At 33.5% G+C, this 23,140-nt stretch overlaps 2 protein-coding genes across 3 annotated transcripts in view; both read left to right on the top strand.

Annotated features, from left to right (window-relative positions):
* PPM1B (protein phosphatase, Mg2+/Mn2+ dependent 1B) overlaps positions 1-2,297 on the top strand; it is a 62,501-nt gene extending 60,204 nt beyond the window's left edge. Inside the window, exon 6 of the mRNA XM_036224001.1 lies at positions 533-2,297. Within this exon, the coding sequence (XP_036079894.1) occupies positions 533-562 (30 nt within the window). The 3' untranslated portion in view covers positions 563-2,297. The remainder of the gene's footprint in view (positions 1-532) is intronic.
* A 9,165-nt stretch (positions 2,298-11,462) lies between these two features.
* The window catches only part of SLC3A1 (solute carrier family 3 member 1), a 43,987-nt gene continuing 32,309 nt past the window's right edge, over positions 11,463-23,140 (top strand). The window contains exons 1-2 of one of the 2 annotated variants that reach the window (XM_036223999.1): positions 11,487-11,505; positions 12,504-12,631. The gene's annotated coding sequence lies outside the window, so the exon portion shown is untranslated. Of the gene's footprint in view, positions 12,632-23,140 lie in introns of both variants that reach the window. The other variant, XM_016142216.2, reaches the window with a different exon arrangement.

The raw sequence follows: 23,140 nt of genomic DNA on the forward strand, positions 1-23,140 counted from the left end.
TAAGTGTTCGTCACATATTAATAAATGCAAGAATGTGGGGATATTTTAAATAGTGGCAGATGAGTTTTGTTTTTGTTAAAATGAGTTTTTAAAATCCAGGTAACTATTAGTCACATGAGAAACTATTTTCTTAAAACAATTATTTTGTGAATGTAGACCATTAACTCTTCTTTTTCATGTTTATATTTATCATGTGTTCTAAAGTTGCTTAAGGTACCATAAGTTGAAACTCTGGACTCTTCGGAGGTAGCTGATGGTTCATTCTATTTTTCCAATGCCGGAATACTTTTAAGTGGTTTAAGAGGAAAGCATTTGGTGGAGAGGGGAGAGAAAACAGCCAGTTATCTATCTATATTAGATAGATCCATGTTTGTACACACAGCACACAATGCACACACCTCTCTGTAAAAGTACCTTTTCAAACAAAGGAAGGTAATTTGTTCATCTAATTTTGTTTTCTTTTGAAATTCAATCCAACCTGGAAGTGGTATAGGTAAATAATAATAATATTCTTCCTTTTCTCTTCCTGTAGGGTGCTGGAGATCTAGAAGACCCATGGTAGCCTTATAAACCTTCTAAAATGCTTTTGATTCTGAAAATTGGGGGAAAAAAAACTTTTAATCACAATTTTCTTCAATACAAGGGAAAAATATTCTTGTGGATTTCCAACGTTTTGTGATATGAGCAGAAAATAATTAGCATATCCCATCATTTGTTCATATTTGTGTTTTCCGATAATTGCCACTTTGTAGCATTGCCTGTACTACAGTATTTTTGCCAACCTCAGGCATACTGGTTACATCTGTATTGAACTTTTGGCCCTAGAAACCAATGAAATTATTTCAGCACATATAATAATTGTGTCTGAGGTGCATGGGAATATAGTTAGCTGTACTCAGAAGATACATTATGGTTTTGTTTTTGTTTTTGTTTTTATTTTTTAACAAGACACAACATATAAGCATGTAAGAGTAAAGAATTATCCAAGATGTTCCTTGTTTCAATTCACCAAGTTGGAAGCCTTTTGCAGCTCTGTGGCTTGAAATTTCATTTGAGCATACTGTAGGATATATATTTATTATTAATTGTTATTTAATTTTTTTCCAATTTTACCTGTATTACCAAACTGGGTTCTCCAATAATGTCCAAATTGTAATGTTGCCTGCTTCAAGATAAAGTGTATTTGGCAATAATAATAAAACCCTTACAGGTTTTATGCATGTATTTACTACATCCTTCAATTCTCACTAGAAAATCTTTGAAACCAAATGGATTAATTTATGGCTATTTATAATTTGCTTTGACATCTCACTGCTGCAAATTTTTTAAATGATGAAATTTGCCTTTATAATGTAAATTGTGATTTTCATTTTAAATGTGGGTTTTTAATAGTTTTAATTTTTCAGCTTTTAAGATACAAGTTTTGTGTAATTTGGCATAATTTTTAATTGTTTATGTTATTTTAAAAGCTCAGAATATCACACTGAAATGACTATAAATACATTTAAAATTATCTATTTTAGATCTAAGGAAGTATTACAGAGATATTTTCATGGGTTCAGTAACCTTTCATTTTATAACATTGGGCACGGTACAGAGTGGTTGTTACATAAGGTACTTGAAGACTATTAGTTTAATTCTATTTTTACAATAACCTTGAATTCTTTTTGAGTTTTGCATGTATCCAATTAATTCTGAACATTAAGAATAAAATATTTATCTAAAAGAAGCTATTGGGGTAGGAGAAGCAATGAATGTAGCCATTTGTACATGGTTTACATGTTGTGGATGCTTTGTAAACATTTTTCTATATGTTTAAATTGTGTTTCAGCAGGATGTAATTGCCCTTGTGTGTAGTTAAAATGAGTCATCATCTGGTCCTATGTAGAATGGAATTCATGGTATTTTCTGTAACGTTTTCCTGAAGCTGTTTCTGGAGAGCCACACATTTGAATATGGATAGACAGCTTCCTTGATCATTTGATTTATTGTGCACCTGATTTTTGGTCTAATGGAATTATTGCCACAATATATTTTATTTATTCTTTAGATTTTAGCTTTGTAAGTTAAAGTGCTTTACATGATGATGTTAAAAGCTCTTTGTCCCTTAATGGGTTTGGGGGGTTGTTAAAAGATAGAGAATGAAGAATGCAAAAATGGTTTATTGTTCAAACTGTCCACTCTGATCCAACCTTGTACTGATAGTACCTTTCCAATATGGTATTGTGATGTTTCATACAATGCAGTGAACATAACCAACTTGTTACCTAAATAAAGGATTGATAAAAACAGTGTGACATATTACTATTTGGTATGATTTCTAAAAATAAAAGTCCAGTTTTGAATGTTTTAAACATTTATATACTTAGAATATTTATTGTGAAATGTTTTATACAAAACTATATAGGTGAATTATAATTCCTAGGAAGATTTGTCCAAACTGTATAGGATGATACTAATGAACTCCTCCACTCCCCAAACAGTTTTTATATGTACTTTAAAAAACCTTTCTCTGGGACTTTAGTGGCCCTTGAAACAAAAAGAAAGACCTGTATTCAGTGTTTACTAATCTGAATTCCCTAATCCAGCTATTCTCAAATATTTTGATCTCGGGACTCATTTATATTCTTAAAAAATTGAAGACCCCAAAGAACTTTTATGGGTTATATCGATATTTATTGTGTTAAAAAATAATACCATTACCTGTTAACATAAATAGCATTGTTTTATAAAAAAAAAATTTTTTTTTTTCCAAACCTAAAAGGCACTGGGTTTTGTTTTCCTAAATCCTTTAATGTCAGGCTGGACTCATATCTGCTTCTGCATTCAATCTGTTGCAGTGTGGCACTTTATTTGAAGTATATGAAGAAATCTGGCCTCACACAAACATGAATTGGAAAAGAGTATTTAAATAGCAGATAATTGTGCATAATTCCTCTTTGATGTATTATCAAAAGTAGAACTGGTAGTTTCTTCAAGGTTAGTTGAGGTATGAAAACTGTTGTTCAACTTTGTACTCCCATTTGATCTATCTTGCAATTTGAATGGATCTTCTACTTTTACATGATTTTATAACATTTTATATTGATCATTTGGAAAATACTGATTCGTTGAATTAGCAGTTCTTTAGAATATTGATGTTATTGTGCAATGTTTAAAATTTTTTGGTTACTCTAACTGATCTTTTAAGTGTTGGGAAGCTGCCAAGCACATGGTGATGGATACAGATTTTTCAAAATTTTTGTTTGAAAGGTTGTAATTTTATCATTGGCAACAAATATTGTCAATTGTTTTCCTTAAGTGACAATGGGCTTTCTTTGTTTATTTTAGAGAATATGCCTGCTGAATAACCATAGTCTGTCAGTCATTCTTTTCAAGTAAAAATTGTGTTCCATGCAAAGTAACTAATTCAACGTACACCTCAAATAGTAGCATGAGACAACCACCACATTTCAGCATGCTACAGAATCAGTACTTCTAATTTCATCATACAGGATATTAAAAAGATGTGTGCTCAAGGATAGAGTTGTAATGAAATTAATTTTCAATGATTAATCAAGGACATTGTCAATTAAAACTGACTTTGCCCCCTTTATTTTTCTTCGTGAGTGGGGTAGTAAAGGCTCTACAGCAACTCATTCGTTTGGTGCTGCTGTTTTGATTTGTGCTAAGGTGTCTGCAGTTTTACCCATTTCTTCTGCACAATCATTGCCAGTGTCAGTACTTTGAAAAAAAGAATAAGTATTTGTAGTAAGTAAATAGGTTCATTTCGTAGACCTCTTTTAAAGGTTCCCTGAGACCTCCAGACTTTCAGAATTGCTGCCCTTGTCTGTTTGGACAGCTTTATAATGTATTTATTTGTTCCAAACATTGCAGTATGATAGTAAACAAATGTGAAGTCGTACAGATCTGGCATAGAATCTACTTGGGCTCGAAGAGGTGGTGGCGATATGTCTGTATGGTTACTATTACACTGAAACTTAGAAAGCAAGATAATGTGGAATCTTTAATAGCATACTATTTTCCCCCAGGATAGTCCTATGATGGGTTTCAACTTGCAAAACTCATGATTTAAGATGAAACCTAACAATAGAGTTTGATTTTCATATAGCAGATATTCAGATCATTTTAATCTTTCAGGATGTCATCAATTAATGTAGATTTGTGTTATTCTAAAAGGTCTCACGTCTATATTGATTTTTTAAATTCACATTTTAAATAAAATCATTTTCCCACAACTGAGATATCACATCAGGTTGGCTAGATAAAGACAGGGCTTTCTTTTTTTTAATGATGATTAAGTGGGTCAGGGCGCTATGCTAAACTGTAAAGATTTTAAAACATATTTTGGGTAGCTAAATAGTATTTAGTGAAAATAGCGTGGGGTGTTTTTTTTACATATTAAAAATGTATAATGTGCAGAAAATCTGTTGTAAGTCAAATGCTAAAGTAATCATTAAGACTGAAATTTGAGTTACTATTTTATTTCAAAGCAATTCTGAGAGTTACGTTTTCAAAATTTTAGTGTGCATTTTAACAATTAACATTTGTGCTCAATTGCTTTAAGATTTTTTTTCTGTTCAACTTTGGGAATTATTCTGTAGCCCTTAATGAAAATGGTAAGCAAGTGTTTATTTTTGCCCATTTTGGTGATGTATGTATGTATGTCACATTGTGGTCTAGAAGTAAAACAATGTAAGTACTAATATGAAAACGATTGCTTTTCAGGCAGCATCACCGCCGATTCTCACTTCTTGCTGGCTTTCTTGGCTATAATATCTTCTCCCTCTTATTTTCTGTTTCAGTTTTATTCTACCTGGCAAACACTTCTGTTAAATATGTATATCATTTATTGCTCAGATGTAACTGTCAGCTGTGCTCTTCTAATTCAGGAGCAAGGGGTGCATAACCTTGGTGTTAGGAGGTTAGTTATTCTCTTTGTATCCACGACTCTAGTGGAGCAAAAAAGAATCATAACTTTTATGTACGGGTAGAATCCAAAAGGTTGGGATTTTTTTCCTTTTGACTAATAACCCTAATCTATAATATTGGCAATAGTTATTTCTTTAGTGGTTACATCTGTACAAATGTTCTTTTATTCTCAATAATATCTACCTGTAATGAAAATACTTGGTATGTATTTGAGGTGAAGGAGACTAGTACAATCCAAGAATTAATATATGGGTCTGATACCTTCTTTTTCGCTCCTGGGTTATTTACACTCATTTTTCCTTGTGCTTTCGCAATCAAGAGTGGTTTTGTTTTGCTTCTAAGTCTCAAAGACGTGAAGTACAATTTATTTTGACAAAATTCCACAGTAACATGACTTAGAGGACCATGGGTTTATTTTCCTGAGATTTTGCGTATGAATAACAATCTTATAAGTAAATTGATATAGTATAAAGCCTATTTTCAATATTTTTATTTAATATTTACCATTAAAATTTATTTTAGGTAAGACTTGTTATAATGATTATAGATAGCACTTGGATACTATTGAAGTATACACCTAAAATGAAAGTAACTGCATTTAATTCCTGGAGTTGCAGGTTCTTTAGGAACCTACAAAACTTTTATGAATTCACATTTTTAAATTATGTATACTCAAATCAGTAGTCCTAAGGATTTTCTTGAAGTTCAAGCTCTCCTTAAAATGTTATAATTACCAGAGGAAGTTGCTAGGGTATCGGCTCACAACCTCCAGAGCAGTTCTGCTTTTTTCTGTGTTAATTTGTTGGGATTGCAGCTATGATTTCATTTGTGTAAAGGTTCTTTGACTTTGGAAAGTTTGAAAACCACTAGGCTCAGAGAGTGTAAGTATGAGTAGGCAAACGAAATTGGACAGTTACCCTTTTCCAAGACGGGAAACTCAAGAGCAGTGTTTGGCTGAGCTGTGAGCGATATTTACAGGATTTGATTTGGTGGTGTACCCAAGTATTGTGATTTAGTTATATTTAGAAGGTAGGGAAGGGCACGTTGGGTTATATAAGAGTCACATATCACCTACCATGAGAGGTCAGTCACCTCATCATCCTTTCCCTCACCCATTCACCCACCAACATGGTTGGTTTTGATTTTGGCAGGGGTATGATATGAGAAAGGGTGTTATTCTCAACCTCAGGTTTGAATTTATCTGTGCACGTTATTACCTCTACATCCCCCTATTCTATAAAACAAGCTAAGGGTTAAATGAAAAGATTTAACTGGTGCAGTATTCCGCTGTGTGATTATGCCACAATGTACTCATTACCTCACTGAGGGATTTAGGTGATTAGCAACTTTTTTACTGTTAAAAAGCTGATGCACTGGGCATCCTGGTATGTTTCATTGAGCACATGTACTTGTGTTTATCTAGTATTTGCCTAGAAATAAAATTACTAAGTTAATAGGGTATGCATATCTTCAAGTTTATATTGCAAATACATTATACTAAAGATGTACTAAGTCACACTTCCACTAAAAATGCACAAAAAGTCCTTCTGTCCTGGCCCAGCCTCAGGAACAGTTGCTATTGTCAGACTAAGTTTGCCAGCCAGACGAATGTAAATAGTATCTCATTTAATTTGTATTCTGAGTACATGGAAGACAAACGTTTGCCTTTTTCGCGTTGGCCATATTGAGTTTCCTCTTCTGAATGCTCATACCCTTTGCCCATTTTCCATTTTTGTTTGTCTTTTTTCATTTTGTAGTTTCCTTATTTAGTCTGGATACTAATCCTTTGTTATATATGTTACAAAACCTACACTTTACATTTTACATTTGTAGAGTCTTTTGTTATCAATCTCTTCATGGTTTGTGCTATTGTATGTCTAGTTTAAGAAATCATCGCCATCTCAAGTTTTATATTCTTTGTTTTCTTTCCATTTTAAGGTCTTCCTACCTCCTGAGCCCACATATTTAGGTTTTTAATTCATCTTAAATTTACCATTCTATATAGTATGAATTAAGAAAGCTAAGTATTTTCCATTACAACTAACTGTGCTAACACCATGCCAGCCCTGTCAAATACCAATTCCGCATATGTGTGTGATCTATTTCTAGTTTCTAAGTTCAGTTCTTTTTGTTGAACTATGCAAATATCACACCATTTTAATTACTATAATCTCAAAAATACTGATACCTGACAGGCATGCATTGCGTTCATCTTGTAGAAACCTAGTTCTTTTTATAAAAATACAGTTAATAATCCACATTCTCTATTAACAGCCTGCATCCATTTTGAGATCTAATATTGGAAATTGTTCACCCTACCTATGAAAATTACTGTGTGTTCCTGTTGCGCATTTATATTTTGAACTGTAATGTGGTACCACATTGATCACACCGATCCCTTTCCTTTCCCTATAAGGTGGGACCAGTTATAGTGCCCTGCCTCACTCTGTTGGAGACTGAGTTTGTCTTTATTTAAAATTCAATATGCCAAGGTTTTGCATTCCTGTCGATTCACTCAAATCTTGCATTAAAATGTTTTGATTACCGACCTTCCTGAGACTTTTTAAATGTCCCCCCAAGGCAAGTGTCTCACCTTGTCACCATAGTTTCAGCTGGTAATAATGTGAATTTCAGGGCCTTTGAATTGACTGTCTAAACTGTTTTCCTGATTTAAGGCAGACGTTACCATGGAGGAACGCCACAACCTGCTAGTACCCTTTACGGGTTTTCTGGGATGCTTAGTGAAATGGAGGGGAGGCCAGGCTAAAACAAGGTCTAGTGCTCCAGCCGCAGCTAGTTAGTCGCCACTGGTGCTACTTCCTTGGGCATGTGAGCCATCTCTTAGACTTCAAAAGTGTGATGCCAAAACAGCACGTTTCAAAAGGATGTTTATGTAAAAGCTTAAATCTCTAAAATTTATTCCAAAATGCTTTCTTTTTTTCTATTTTGTTATCTTTGATATTGAGAAGCATCTTACAATGGTATCTCACAGTTGCCACTGGCGAGACGGCTGTCATGGCAGAGTGGCACCAGCTTGGTCATAGTTACTCATATTTTGATTTCATAATTGGTTTTCGCACACTTGGAATCGTGTTAAATGCTGTTTAAAATGTCTTCGAAACGATCACACAGTGATTTAACATAGAAGCAGAGTTTTTGTGTAAGCAAAACTACGTGGGACTTTTTAAAAGTCAAAGTCTTACAAGTTTATTACAGTATAAAATAATTCTAAGTTATTAAAGCAGTTTCATAGTTTAGATACATAAAAGAACGGTATATGAAAGAATAGAATTTTAGAGTTGATGGAATATGATATATAATTTATAGATACATCCGTAAAACATGCATAAAAATACACATTAGGACAGTAGTTACTTCATAAGCATTGGGAAGTGTGAGATTTTTATATTCTCCCAACACCCCCACCCCCAAAAGATAACAAAATGTTAGCATCTATTAAATATGGGTAGTGGAGAAGGGTATCTTACATTATTTTCTGTGATTTTCTATATGTTTGAATTTTTATAAAATTGATTTAAAAAATAAAACACAGAAACTAAATGAATTCAGTGGCCCTGAGTTACCTTCAGGAATAGAGTACCAATTTATAATACCAACAGTATACAAAGATGCTCATGTTTTCTGCTTCCTGGCCAGTGTTGCACATTGCCGATATGGTAGGTAAAATATTGTAATTTATATTTTAAAATTTAATTATTGATTATTTTGACTACTAGTGAGTTTGAATATTTTTCTCATTTTGACAAATTATATATCTTATTAAAACCTGTTCACGTATGCTGCTTATTTTCTATTAACACATTTATCATTTTTCTTATTGATTTGTGAGAGCTCTTTATGTATGTAGGAAGTTAACTGTTCTATTACATATGTCATGAATTATTTTCCTCAGTTCACTACTTGCCTTTCAATAATTTTTTTTTTAAATAAGGATGTTAAGGGATAGAAATCAGAACAAAGCACACCTAACAATCCTGAAATGACCTAATTGCCTGATAAACTATAAGCCCAATAGCATAGGGTTTTTTTCTCCCCAAATTTTATGCTCTTCTATTTCTGTGTTTTTTTCTTACACAATAACTTTTCATTTCTATGCCAACTTTTTCTAGATGCAGAGTAAAGGCTTTCTACTCACTATGATTGAAGAACCACTAGAGAGAGCTAAGATGCTCTGATCCGAAGATTATAGGATCAATCTTTTTGGTCAAAAATATTTTCTTTTACCCCCATATACCATTTTAAGTCAAATATAGTGGGTTTTGTTTTCTGTGTCTTTTTTAAAATTGAAGTAAAATTTACATACAGTAAATTGCAAAGATCTTAAGTGTGCAATTTGATAAGTTTTGAGAAGTGTCTCAAATTTTTACATTCAAAAGATTTAGAATTTTATCATTTTCTTTAACAGTTTCAAACTTCAATTGTATTCATAGAAAATTCACATTCTGAGTAAGTAAATATATATTTTTTCTTTTATGACTTTGGCCTTTTTATTATATACACTACAAATGGAACTTATTTTGGGTATTTCTACAGGGCAAAAATCTAAAGTAATATTTTCCATTCCAGCTAATACATAAGTCATATATTTGAAAATGACCTTTCACTATATATTCTAGTATATGCTTGTATTTTTAGGGGAATTCTATTCCATTGCTTTATATTGTGTGTCAGTATGACATCTTAATTATCATAATATAATTATATATTTTATTACCTAGTAAGGAAAGTGCTCCTTTATTAGTCTACTTAGTGTTAACAAAAATTGAATGTTTATTCTTCCAGATGAGTTTTTGAATAATTTGGCCAACATTTCCCTAAAAAATAAAAATCCTGTTAATGTTGACTGGTTATATGTGTAAATTAATTGGGGGTCATTGATATCTTTAGCAGAGATGAGTCCCATTGTAAGAAAATGCTACATCTTTCTATTTATATATTTTTTAATGCCCCTAATAACATTTTGTAGTTTCCTCCATATGTTTTACACATTTAAGTTAGTTCCTTGTTATTTTATATTTATTACTGTTATTAATGGTTTATCCCCAATATATTTTTGATTCATAACTTCTTACTAGACAACTTGGCTTAATCGCTTAAAAAAAAAAAATTCAATTTCTACCATTTCCACCAGATGGCAGTCTTAGGCACATCAGTTTGTAAACCTGATGAGAGCTCTGGTGACAAGAAAGGCAGACCTTCCAAGTTCCTAAACGAACAAAAAGGTTTTTTCTTAACCTAAAAGAAAAATGAACCCAACATTATATCATTATAGTATTTATGCTATTAAGCATTAATCTTAAACCCATTAGTGGAGGCAGAGAATTATCACTGTACCCTTCAAAATCATTTTTCTCTGTCCATGTGATAAACGCCTCTGACTTCTTGGCAATACTTTTGGTTTTATTCCAGGGACTGTCATGGTTAAAGACAGGTTTTAATCTGTCATTATTGTTCCTCTTCTCTAAAAGCACCGTTGAAACCAGAAGTTACTGGATTTCTAAATGTTTATGTGAGAGCATCTTGTGACTGGTTTTTATGATGCCCAGATCTCTTCTGAAATGAGGTACAGTGTTTATAATTAATATAAAAGGAAGTAGGTTTGTAACTGGCTTATTCTACATGAATAAAAATCTTAAGAACTCCCTTAAATTAGAAACTTTTTGGCTTAAAGATGACTTCAAAGACCTAAGCTTAGGGTTATAGATGATAGTGAATTTCTTGGCCAAGTATTTTCTCATTGACTTTTTCTAGTGGCCAAAAAACTAGTACTTTTGGACAAACATACATCACCTAGGCAAGCTCCCCTCTTGTAACTTTTATTACAATTCCGTTTGTTAATTTACTTGTATATAATCAGGGAGTATTAAACGATTGTACAATAACTGTACATTTCCCTTCTGAGGGGTTGTATTTCCACTCGGAGATTGAAAGGTGCAAGGAGGTATAGTAAGAAAAAGGAACACATGTTTGGTCCTTAAATACAGAGATATGCCAAGGTTAATTCTTGGTTTTGCAAAGAAAATTGATATAAATATTCAGTGGGAGTAATAATGCAAAAATTTTGACAGTAGGTACTTGAGGGATAACCATGAAAAATTTTTCTTTTACTTTTTCTTCCCTGGATAATTCTATGATATATAGAATAGCAAGTTAGTGTGTTGCATGGATTTATTCATGTTTTGTGTAGTATCTGAGTTAAAAATGAAATGGGGACCTCAGCTATGTAGTAGTTATGCCTGGAGCTTGCTTGTAGCATTCTAAGATACACCTTTAAGACAAAATTGTAATTGGTTACAGTTAGATTCATGCCACATATTTCCAGAGAATTAGGACAACTTAAACTGTATAAAGAAAACCGTCAGTTAAATGCACCTGAAAGATTAGCTAGGTAAAATAATCTTTGAAAAGGAAAGAATCCCTTTCTAATAACTCATGTTTGTATTGTATTTTTATATATATATATATATATATATATATATATATATATATATATATATAATTTTTTTTAGGGCTTTTGGCTTTTTCAGGGTGGGACATGCATGAATCTGACAGGTAAGACAATGTTCCCTATTACAGTATAACTGTACTATACTATACTAGTGAAATATCTTTCAACATCAAAAATTTAAATGTCAGTGCCAATTGCTTTAACACTAGGGCAGGGAAAATGAAAATAAATTACATTTTCTAGACTGATTTCAGATCCAAAGCAACACACATTTCAATTATATATCAGTTAAATGAGGAGGTGGGAACAACACACACAAATGTTTGTCTATTTGAGAGCTAAAAGACTGGTCTGTAGAACTGAATAACCTATGGTTTTATATCTTCAAAGGTTTTAACATAGTAGTTCTGAATAATTGTCATTTGTGTGTTCCTCAAAGAGTAATAAATTTCATAGCTGGACAAATCTTTAAATACATATTTATGGAATCACTAAGTTGGAAAAAAACCTGAATTCCAAATGATCCTTTAGCAACCTCTGGTCTGACTCTCCAGGGACCAAAATCTAATTCCCTCTTTTTGCAGCTCTGCTGACTCCAGTTGGTTCCCTGTTTCCCCCCTTCATTTGTCCCCTAATTCTTGGGACCAAACATTTCACTCCAGTGATTATGATGACTCCCAGCATCTTCTCTTTTCTGTCCCATTATTTCAATCATTATACATTGTACTTCCATTGTCTTTACCATCTAAGACCCTTTTCTCCAAAGACTAATTTTTTACATCTTTCTTAAAACGTACAACCCAGAAGCGAACATTTACAGGTAGCAGAACTGTCATGCCCCTTTTTCCAAGTAATACTCATCTATTTAACACCCAGGTTTTGGACTAGCTTTTCTGATGCCCCCATGATAATGTTTGAGTCCTTTGAGGTTAGTTATTTTTACTGGTGTTAAGCATTCTTTCCCTATTCTGCACTTGTGTAGTTGATGTTTTGTTTAGCCCTCTTTGTAGGACCTTCATTTATTTTTTCTAGTATTAGATTCATTAACCTTTTGAGATGTTTCGGATTCATCTGAGATATATTGCTAATGTTTTCTTTCCAGTCACTCCGAAGTGTGATATGTAAACCTGTATTGAATGAAACAAGTCAGAATAGCGGTCTGTAGCAGGCCTCAGAAACTTCTCTTCAGTACAATACAGATGGACTGATATATTAATCAACACCCATTAGGTAAGAATTTCAGTGCTTATCAACCCATATTTCTCCAAGGTTATCTGTGAGGATATCATGGGATCTTACATTTCTTGCTGCAGACCTGCATTTCCCAAATGTTAGCCAAGTAACTGCCCCCCAAAGTTCATGAAATTAAGTCAAACCTTCTAATTCATAGTGAATGGTGGTCTCTTTCCTAAAGACTTAAAAAATATTATCATTATAACAAGGATCTATTTTAGGGCCTTTTCTGGGATCAATATCAAGTTGTCACCATCTCTCACCTCTTCCAACAATTGGAATGACATTTACCCTTTATGATGTTGTGGCCAGTACCCCACTCCACACTTCTATATAATTTATAGCGGCCACCAGAAATATTCTCAGATTTTCAGTATCATTTTCTTGTTTTTCATCAGCATAAAATAGGAAATAAAGTTCTCATTGGTCCTATCACTTGTGTATAACTTATTTTGAGTTTTTGCTTTGACTCTATTCCTGTAGGTGCTTTCAAATTTCTGGTGTTTATTTTTACTTATGGTGTTTCTTGCATTGTTTATTAATTTTTGAAATTCTAAACTTGTTATATTTCTTCCTTTGCAAACTGGTTGTTCTTATTTTGTTGTTGTGGTTCTATTCTTTTTAAATACATCTCCTTTTTTTATTCTGCATGTGTGTTATTCTTCAATAAAAAAGTATTTTACAAAATAACCATAACGCATTATGAAAAAGTCAAACTACAACTTGGGCTATAGCCTGTAGCCATGTGCAGCATGTGTACCGGACAGAGCAGAACAGTGTCATGTGGAAATGGATGCTGCTATTCACGTCGCAGGCAATGGGGACTTCTCTGTCATAACTTTTCAGCAAGTGGCAGGAAAGTGTTCTAAACTAATAGTATAGCTATATTACAACAAATATAGCTATACTATACAGCATATATAGTATACTGTACTATATCTGACAGGTGGAAATAAAGTGACTCAAGAAAGGAATTCTTTGAAGACATTTTAAAAATTTACCAAAGATGCCAAATTGGCTAGTAGCCGTCCTGGAGTCTTGTATTTGCTTTGGGGAAGGAGATGATGTAGCTTCTCTCTTTACATTATGCTATACCTGTATTTTATATGCTTTTCCTTTAAAGATGGGAAAAGGTGACACTGGAAGTGTGGCAGAGGAATTGAGCCACAAGTAGACAATTGTAAAGGACCAGCTTTGGCTTCTAGCTTTGAGTTCAGACTTCTGGGAAGGGCCTCTCTGTGACACTCTGGGTGCCCTTTTGTTTCTAGTCTTCTTGACTCTCAATTAGCAGGGCTCCAAAAATATCAAGTAAGAAAGAATGGGAAGGAAGAGAATACCTCAGATGTAGACAACTTTGTAAATTTCTGCAGATATATATATATCTATATATATAATGTATATATAAATAGTATATTTGTATATATTTCTGTATGTATGCTATACTTCAATAAAATTTTATTTAAAAAAAATCATGGCTGATGCAGTAAACTTCATATATATTTATGTTCATATGAAGTTTTTGTTAATAGAACACATGAAAATAGTTGAATAGATGTGATGGGTGTGCTTTGGATAGATTCTGTTTTATGAGAAACTTCCAGGGTTGTGAGTGGGGTGGGGGGCAGGGAAGGAGCTTTAAAGAGATAAGCGGTATTTTATTCAAAGTAAGCTAAACTGCCATAACAAGCATAACCAAACCTGTAATGATCCAAATAATAGAAGTTTATTTCTTGCTCATATGTAGACCCGGACGGGTGTTCCAAGTAAGTGTGCTCTCTTCCACGTAGTGCTTCAAATCTGACTTTTCCCATCTCGTAGCTGTATCACCACCCAGGGCCTTGTATCATCTGTATCCAAACAGCAGAAGTGGAGAGTGAGCAAGGAAAAAAATACCCCTATTTCTTAAAGTCTCACTAAATTTAAAGAGAATAGAAATCATACAAGGCATAATCTCTAACCACAATGGGATTTACCTAGAAATCAGTAACAGAAAAATGAGAACAACAAACTTGTAAATAATCCATGAGCTAAAGAACAAATTCCAAGATCAATCAGAAAATATCTTGGACAGAATGAAAATGAAAATCAGCTAAGGCAGCACTGAGAGGGAAATTTACAGCTTTAAACAAATTAGAAAGGTTTCAATTTAACTTTCCATCTTAAGAAGTAACTATGAATGAAAGAAAAGAGGGAAACAATAAGGATAAAAACAAATCAATGAAGTAGAAAACAGAAGACAAAAAAATCAAATCAAAATCTGGCTCTTTGACAATATTTATAAAATTGATAAACTTCTAATTAGACAGACCAGGAAAAAACAAATTATCAATAACAGAAATGAAAGGGGAGATTTCACCATAGTTCTTACAGACATTTTTTTAAAAAGAAATATTATGAAAAATTTTATGCCAATGAAATTGACATCTTAGAGGAAACTTGAAAATCAATATAATCTGACACCAAGAGTAAAAAATAAAGGGAAACCATATCATTTCATTACATCAGAAAAAACATTTGACAAAATTCAGGACCCATTTGTGATAGAAATTCTCAGCAAACTACAAATAAAAGAGAACTTCCTTAACCTGAGAAGGGTAACTGGAACACTTAAAACTAACAGCTTAATGGTAAAGACTGAATACTTCTCCTCTAATGCCAAGCAAGGTGAGAAAGTCTGCTCTCACTACTCGTATTCAATATTGACCAGAGCTTTTAGCCAGTGCAACAAGATAAAAACAAATTAAAAACAAACGAATTGGAAAGAAACATAAAACTGCCTTTATTTGCAGATGGCATGATTTCATAAGTAGAAAATAATAAGGAATCTATAAATAAGATACTACAACTAATAAGCTTAGCAAAGTCACAAGATACAAAGTCAATGTACCAAAACATTTGTATTTCTACATACTAGGAACAATTGAAAAATGAAATGGAAAAATCAATAACATTTACAATAGCATCAAAAACCATCGAACACTTGGAGATAAATTTAAGGAAATATGTGTAAGAACTGAGCATGTAAAAGTATAAGCCATTTGGGGAGAAATTGAAGAAGACCTAAATAAATGGAAGGAGAATACCATGTTTATGGATAAAAGAGTCAATACGGTTAGATGTCAGTTATTCCTAAATTGATTTATAGGTTAAATGAAACCCTAATCAAAATACTTAGCAGCCATTTTTTGGTATAAATTGACAAGCTGATTCTAAAACATATATAAAATGCAAATGGACCTAGAACATTCAAAAGCACTTAGATAAAGGAGGATTAAGTTATAGGATTTATACTACCTGATTGCAAGAATTACTACAAAATTACAGTAATTAAGATAATGTGCTTTTGGTGTCAGGCTACATACATATTAGTGGAACACAATAGGGGATCCATAAATAGAGTAGGTAAGTATGTAACACCTATATGGTCACTTGATTTTTCACATAATTGACATAATAATTTAATGGGGGAAAGGAAAGGCTTTTCAACAAATGGTTTTGGAACAAATGCATAGCTATATATACATATAAATAAAAGATCAACCTTGACTTTATGTCATGCCACACAAAAATTAACCTGAATCACTTAAAACTAAAATTAATAAATGAAAACATTGGAGAATATCTTTGTGACCCTGGATTAGTCAAAGCTCAGATAATAATTAAAAACTAAAGTGAAATTAAAATGAAAGAAAATGAAAAGGCAAGCCTTAGGTAAAACATATGATAAAGGACTTGTGTTTATAATAGACAAATTTTATAAAAGGGTAAAATACTGAAAAATTGAGCATTTCACCAAGGTAGATATGCAAATGGCAAACAAGCACCAACACTAAAAGTTACTAGTCATTAAGGCAAGTTTCAAGTGGCACATTGTAATACTACTTACTACAAGTCACTAGAATGAATAAAGTTACAAACACTGGCATTACCAATTGTCAGTGATAATGTAGAGCAAATGGCACACTCACGCATTGCTCATGGGAAGGTAAGAAGGTCCAACCACTTTAGAAAACTGTTTGACATTTTCTTATAAACTTAATATTATACTAATCTTATGACCCAGCAGTTGCACTCCTGAATATTTACCCAAGAGAAATGAAAACATATATCCACACAAAAATCTGTAAATGAATGTTCTTAAGAGCTGTATTTATAATAGTCCAAAATTGGAAATATATCAAAAGTCCATCAACTGAAGAAAGAATAAACCACATCCATATAATAAATGCTATTTCACAATAAGGGAAAAAAAACTACCATTCATGCAACGACATGGGTGAATCTCAAAACCATTATGCTAAATGAAAATAGACGTAAAAGACTACATATTGTATGGTCCCGTTTATCTGACATTCAGGAAAACACAAAATTATAACAATAGCAGGTAAGTTGTTGCCAGGGGCTTGGTTTGGGGAGGGGATTGGCTACAGAGGAGCATGAGGGAACTTTAGGGAGTGCAGGAACTGTTCTATATCATGATTTGTGGTGGCGCTTACATAACTGTATACATTTGTCAAAACTTATCAAATTATACACTTAAAATTATACACTTATGTATTTTATATCCCATTTGTCTTACTAAAAAGATTAAGTAAGAATATCTTAATGTAGATTTGGGTTTATGGGTATTCACTGTAAAATTCTTTAAACTTTTATGTTTAATACTTTATATGATAATATATTTCAAAAGATATGAACTTGAGATGAAATTCACAAGAGAAGAATACTCCGAATTTTATTCCTTGAGTTACTTTTCACATGGGCCCCCTCTATGTGACCTGTTTAAGGTAAGTAGTACTAGGGATTTACTATTTATGTATTTATTTAGTAGTTAGTGTATATATGAATGTATTTATTATCTGATTAATTAATAGTTTTTCTGAGCAGCCACTGGGATAATGGTGGGGTTGGAGTGAGGAGGAAGCTTTGCTAAGTAATCTGTTTGAATGTGCAGAATTATATGATATCGATGGCTATAAATTGATCAAGGTCACTTTATTATGTAATTCCATCTGCGACCCTCTCCCAGGAGTCAGGATAATAGAGCATAACTTTAAAACATTGTAAAAGTAACTGAAATTTTATTGAAATCAGTTATAAAAGATGTTCCTAGTTAATTTTAATGGTTTTGTAATCTTGTATGACATCCTTGTTAATGTAACAGTGCCAAAACCAAAAACACTTTCATTTTCTACTTACAAGGAGTAGAGTGCCTCATTTTAATTATGACTTTTTGTTTTGATGTCTTCTCAAGTTTAGGAAAGTAGAATTCTACCTTTTAGGCAAACACCATTGCCTTTCTGGTACAAAAGTGTAAAGGCTTAGGGTGGCATCCTTTGAGGCTCTTGGAGTGATAACTTTTTTTTGTAATAATCCCTTAATGTATTTAGCTATTGCTCTTTATTCTGTAGATTAATGGTTGGCAAACCTTATAAATGGTCAGAGAGTAAATATTTTAGGCTTTGAGGTCCATGTGGTCTCTGTCTCTCTTCTGTTGTGGAAAGTAGCCACAGATAACATATAAACAAATGAAAGCACTGTGTTCCAATAAAACTTTATTTACAAAAACATGTATTGAGCTGGATTTGACCCGGGACAAAGTTTGTTGACCCTGGGTATAGATATAAACACCCCTCAAAACAAATCTGCTACTTGTGATAAAGTGTTTGTATGGTCAAGTCACATAGGTACTTCTCGAAAAAGAACTAATATTGAATGATAGCAATGGGGTTCAGGATAACCTACTCCAAAATATGGCACCTTGGCATATTAAATATTTCAAGCTGAGGAATTTGAGAAATGGCATGTACAGGAAGAACTTTCTGACCTTCCCTGAAAGCAGGTTACAAAACTTTCATGGGAAGTTTACGCCCTCCCTATACCAGGAGGAAAGGAACACACCTTACCTCTAAAGACAGAGGGGCACAGAGGAACCTGAATGAATTTTAGCTTCACTAAGTTTTCCCCAGTTTACTACTTACCTCATACCCTTTGTCCTATTACATCTTTGCACAACTTTATGCTCTTCATCAAATCGAGCACAAAAACATTCAGGATTAACAATTTCTTCATGTCTTCATTTCCTTTTGAAGTCCCTCGTGTCACATAAAATTTTTATTAAATAAATTTTTATGGTTTCTCTTATTAATCTGTCTTTTGTTACAAGGTTCTCAGTCGAGAACTTAAAAGGGTAGAAGAAAAATATGTTTCTTTCCACTACAAGGCTCCATATTAGAAAATCAGGGTGTGCATATTCCAAGACCCTGTATAATTAACTGGTATACAAAAATCTCCAATTTCTAGAAAATACGAAGATATTTGTCCAAGATAGCTTGCAGGATATTTTATGTATTTGATTATAGCTTTATTTGATAAAGTATACTTTAGTTACAAATGTAAAATTTAGAGGGTAGGTTTTACTTTGTTTTCTAAAGAGTATACTTTTTTATATTTAGCAAGTAACCAAAGATGACTACAGTTCTTGTTAGAACATTCCAACAAACCAAATTCACTCCTGTTGAAGAGTTAGTTCCACAGATTTTCATTCTTGGTTGTAAGGAATAGATAAGGACATGACTAATATCTTTGGCTAGAACTTCTATAATTTGTGGTGCTCCCTACAATTAGATAATTTTCCCCAATTTAAAGCAGACTTATTAATTAAGGACTTTCAAAGGACCAGTTATGATTCAAGTAAAGGTACTATCATTAAACGGAACTAAGAAGAGCTAAGAGTCTTGTCCTCATGTTCTTATTCAAATTAAATATATTTTTTAAAGTGGAAATAGAGAAAATAGAAACAAAAGGGACATATTGGTTGATAGGCTCTGCTGCTTCTATTCTCTTCCTATTCAGTATTTACTAACAGAGAACTGATACTTATTTCTTATTTCATGAGAGAAATTTCTAGCTGGCTCTTGGGATAGCTGAGCATAGAAAATTTACCTCCAAGCAGATTATTCATGTTTTGTAAAGAATAATATGAAAAGTTCTCTTTAGTTCTATAAATGTAGTTTCATTCTATTGTCCTGATACTTAATAGTAATTGCTATTAATATAGTTATAATGTTAACAGTAACAGCTTTAATCTGTGACATATGGTCCTCACTATGCAAGCTCTTCCTGGGGAGGAAGCTAACCAGTCTTTACATAAGGAGCCTGTTACCTCTGGTACATAGTTTGTACCTGCTATTTAATGTAATTTTTACCATTTTTATTTAATTACATTTTATTTATTGGAGATGATCTCCAAGGTCTTTTCCTCAGCAAGATTCTGAATGTTGACTATGGGCAAAGCTCTGTGGTGATAAGTACAGTTGTCTAGGATGAGAAGACCAAATAAAATCATATTTTAAAATAAACACCATGATAAGGATGACTATACACTTGAATAACACAGACATGGGTTCTGGGAGGGGATGGAGCAGAGCCTAGAAGAGAGCCAGGAACAAATGTCCAGTACGAGGTGGTCCGGGTCTGTGACGAGGGAATGATGAGCATCAGTGGTTGACGAGAGCGGAGGGCCTGGTTTGGAGATATCACGAGAGAAATAAGATTAGAAATGTAGCATGGGCATAGATTGCAGCTTAGGCTTCTAGGCTAAAATACTTGGACTTGTTCTCTTTGTAATGAGAAGCCATCAACATCTTTGGAGGTACAATATGAGTTTTTTGAGAAAATTAATGGTCTGATGGATCCGTGCAGTGTGAATGGGCTTTATTTTAAAGAGACATACATTCACAGTGGTTTTATGTACCTGCCTTGATGTAGATAAAGGAACTTCCTTACAGTATGACATGTGTTCTCAGAGACCCTGACCCAGCGTCCAAAGCCATGTGAATATCTGCTGGGTTTGAGAGAGGCCTTTCTAAGAGAGTGCCCAATAAAGTCAGGGGGTCATGGAGCCTCCCTCAGGAATCTGGGTCTAGCTAAGGGAATCAAGGAATTCACTCAACATAGAAGAATCACATTTCCCCACCTGTAGATGGCAGAGAATGACGTCTGCATCCCAATGAAGTTGTAATACATAGTATTTTCATATGACTGCAGCATTTGGAAAGTAGCATGTCATTCATGCTTTTTGGATTTGCCCTGAGATGATTCATGGCAGTACAATGTCTACTGATGCTAATAATTACAAATTTTCCAGAACAGCTCAGTGTGTCTGATTTTGAAATATTTGTCATAGGGTAAGTAACTTGGCATTAAGCTGCTAGGTGATCTTTTTCAATAGAACTTTTGTTAAAGACCAGTTACTATGTGTCATTGTTTCTTTTATGATTTGGGACTTTTTCTAAGAACAAAGTCTTTAAGTGGTCAAGAATCAAGACACCCTAAAGCTAAAACCCTTTATAAATCAGCCCATTACATTGTGAATTCAATTATGTTTTTGGCCAATGATGTCGCATAAGGACCTAGCTATTTTGTTTGTTTGTGCTGTTTTGTTTAGTAATGTCTAGAGGATGGGTCAACAGGAAGGCACAGTGGTGAAGTGTTGCTATTAATAGCAGTGGCTCTGTATTGACAGTGGGCGCAGAAATCCCTTTGCTGTGATTGTCACAAACTTGGGTCTGAGATACATAGAAATATCTAGCCCAAGGCTGCCCCTGGTACTGTAAGGCCCGATGGAGAATAGAAATATCTAGCTCAAGGCTGCCCCTGGTACTGTAAGGCCCGTTGGAGATAACGAATTAAAATACTGTTAAAGTTTGACGATAAAAATCAAATAACTTGATTTAAAATTGAAAAAAAAAACTTAAATAGATATTTCCCCAAAGACGATATCCAAATAAGCATAAGAAAGATGTTCAACATCATTAATCACTAGGGAAATGCATATTAAGACTATAATGAGATATCACCTCAGACCCATCGAGAGTTACTAAGGAAAAAGAGAGAGAGAATAGAAGAGAAGAGAAGAGAAGAGAAGAGAAGAGAAGAGAAGAGAAGAGAAGAGAAGAGAAGAGAAGAGAAGAGAATAATGAGTATTGGTAAAGATGTAAAGAAATTGGAACCTTATGCATATTGGTAAGATTGTAAAATGGTACGACTGCTATGAAAAATTGTATGGAAGTTCCTCAAAACATTAAAAATAGAACTCCATATAATCCAGCAATCCCATTTCTGGGTGTATATAGCCACAAGAATTAAAAGCAGGGTCTTGAAGGGATATTTGCACAACCATGTTCATAGCAGCATGATTCACAATAGCCCCAAATGGAAGAAACCAAAATGTTTGACAGATGAATGGATAAACAAATGTGGTATAGACATACAATAGAATGTATTCCTTCCTGTTTAGGAAGGAAATTATGTCACATCCTATATAACATGGACAAACCTTGAAGACATTATGCTAAGCGAAATAAGCCTGTATGATTCCACTTATATGAGATAACTAAATAGATTCATGTAAACCAAAAGAATGGTGGCTACTGAGAGCTGGGGAAAGAAAAGTGAAGAACTTGTTGTTTAATGGGTATAGAATTTCAGATTTGCAAGAAGAAAAAGTTCTGGAGATAAGTTTCCCAACAATGAGAATGTACTTAACACTGCTGAACTGTACACTTAAAAATGATTAAGATGATATAACTTATGTGGGTATTTTTTTTCTTTTATGTTTTAAAAGAAACATTGTTAAGGTACTGACAGATGGATTGCATTAACAGCCCAATTAATAGCCTCACTGTATCCATGTCCTTTGCCCCATAACTTCTTAGTCCTTTCACACATGGATTCTGGGCTTGGTAGATAAAGTATAGTCAAAAAGATGTGATGTGACTTCTGAGACTAAGTCACAAAAAGAATAGGGTGTCTGCCTGACTTTCTCTCTTTGCTGGGGACACTCACATTCAGGAAAAGCCAGAACACTATGAGAAAGCCCAGAGTAGCCATGGAGAGGTCCTTGTAGGGAGAACTGAGAACGCGCTAGCTGACCACCAGCATTAGCTTCACCAAAGATGTATATGGATGACAAATAAGTGCTAAAGAGATACTCAACGTCATTAGTCATTAGGGATGTAAAGATGCAGATCTCAAAGAGATACCTCCACCTACTTACCAGAATCACTAAAATTAAACAGTGGAACATAGCAAGTGTGGAAGAACTGGAACTCTCACACGCTCCTGAAGGTAATATAAAATGGTACAACCACTTGGTACTAAAAATGCTCTGGCAGTTTTTTAAATGGTTCAACAAACACCTCTCATATGATCCAGCCATTCCACTCCTAGGTGTTTACCCAGGAGAAAGAAAGCTGTATCCTTACAAAGACTTGCACATGATTGTTCATAGCAGTTTTATTCATAATAGTCAAAAACTGGGAGAAATAATGTTCAATTATAAACAGCGGTCTATCAATATATTGAACAGAGTACATCCATATACTGAACAATAAAAAGGAATTAAATAAACAGCAATGAAATACTACTATTCTATTAGAATGGCTAAAATCCAGAACGCTAACAACTCTGAATGCTGGTAAGGATGTGAAGCAACATGAACTC

Source organism: Rousettus aegyptiacus, unplaced genomic scaffold, assembly GCF_014176215.1.
Source record: "Rousettus aegyptiacus isolate mRouAeg1 unplaced genomic scaffold, mRouAeg1.p scaffold_m13_p_7, whole genome shotgun sequence".
NCBI classification, from domain to species: Eukaryota; Metazoa; Chordata; class Mammalia; order Chiroptera; family Pteropodidae; genus Rousettus; species Rousettus aegyptiacus.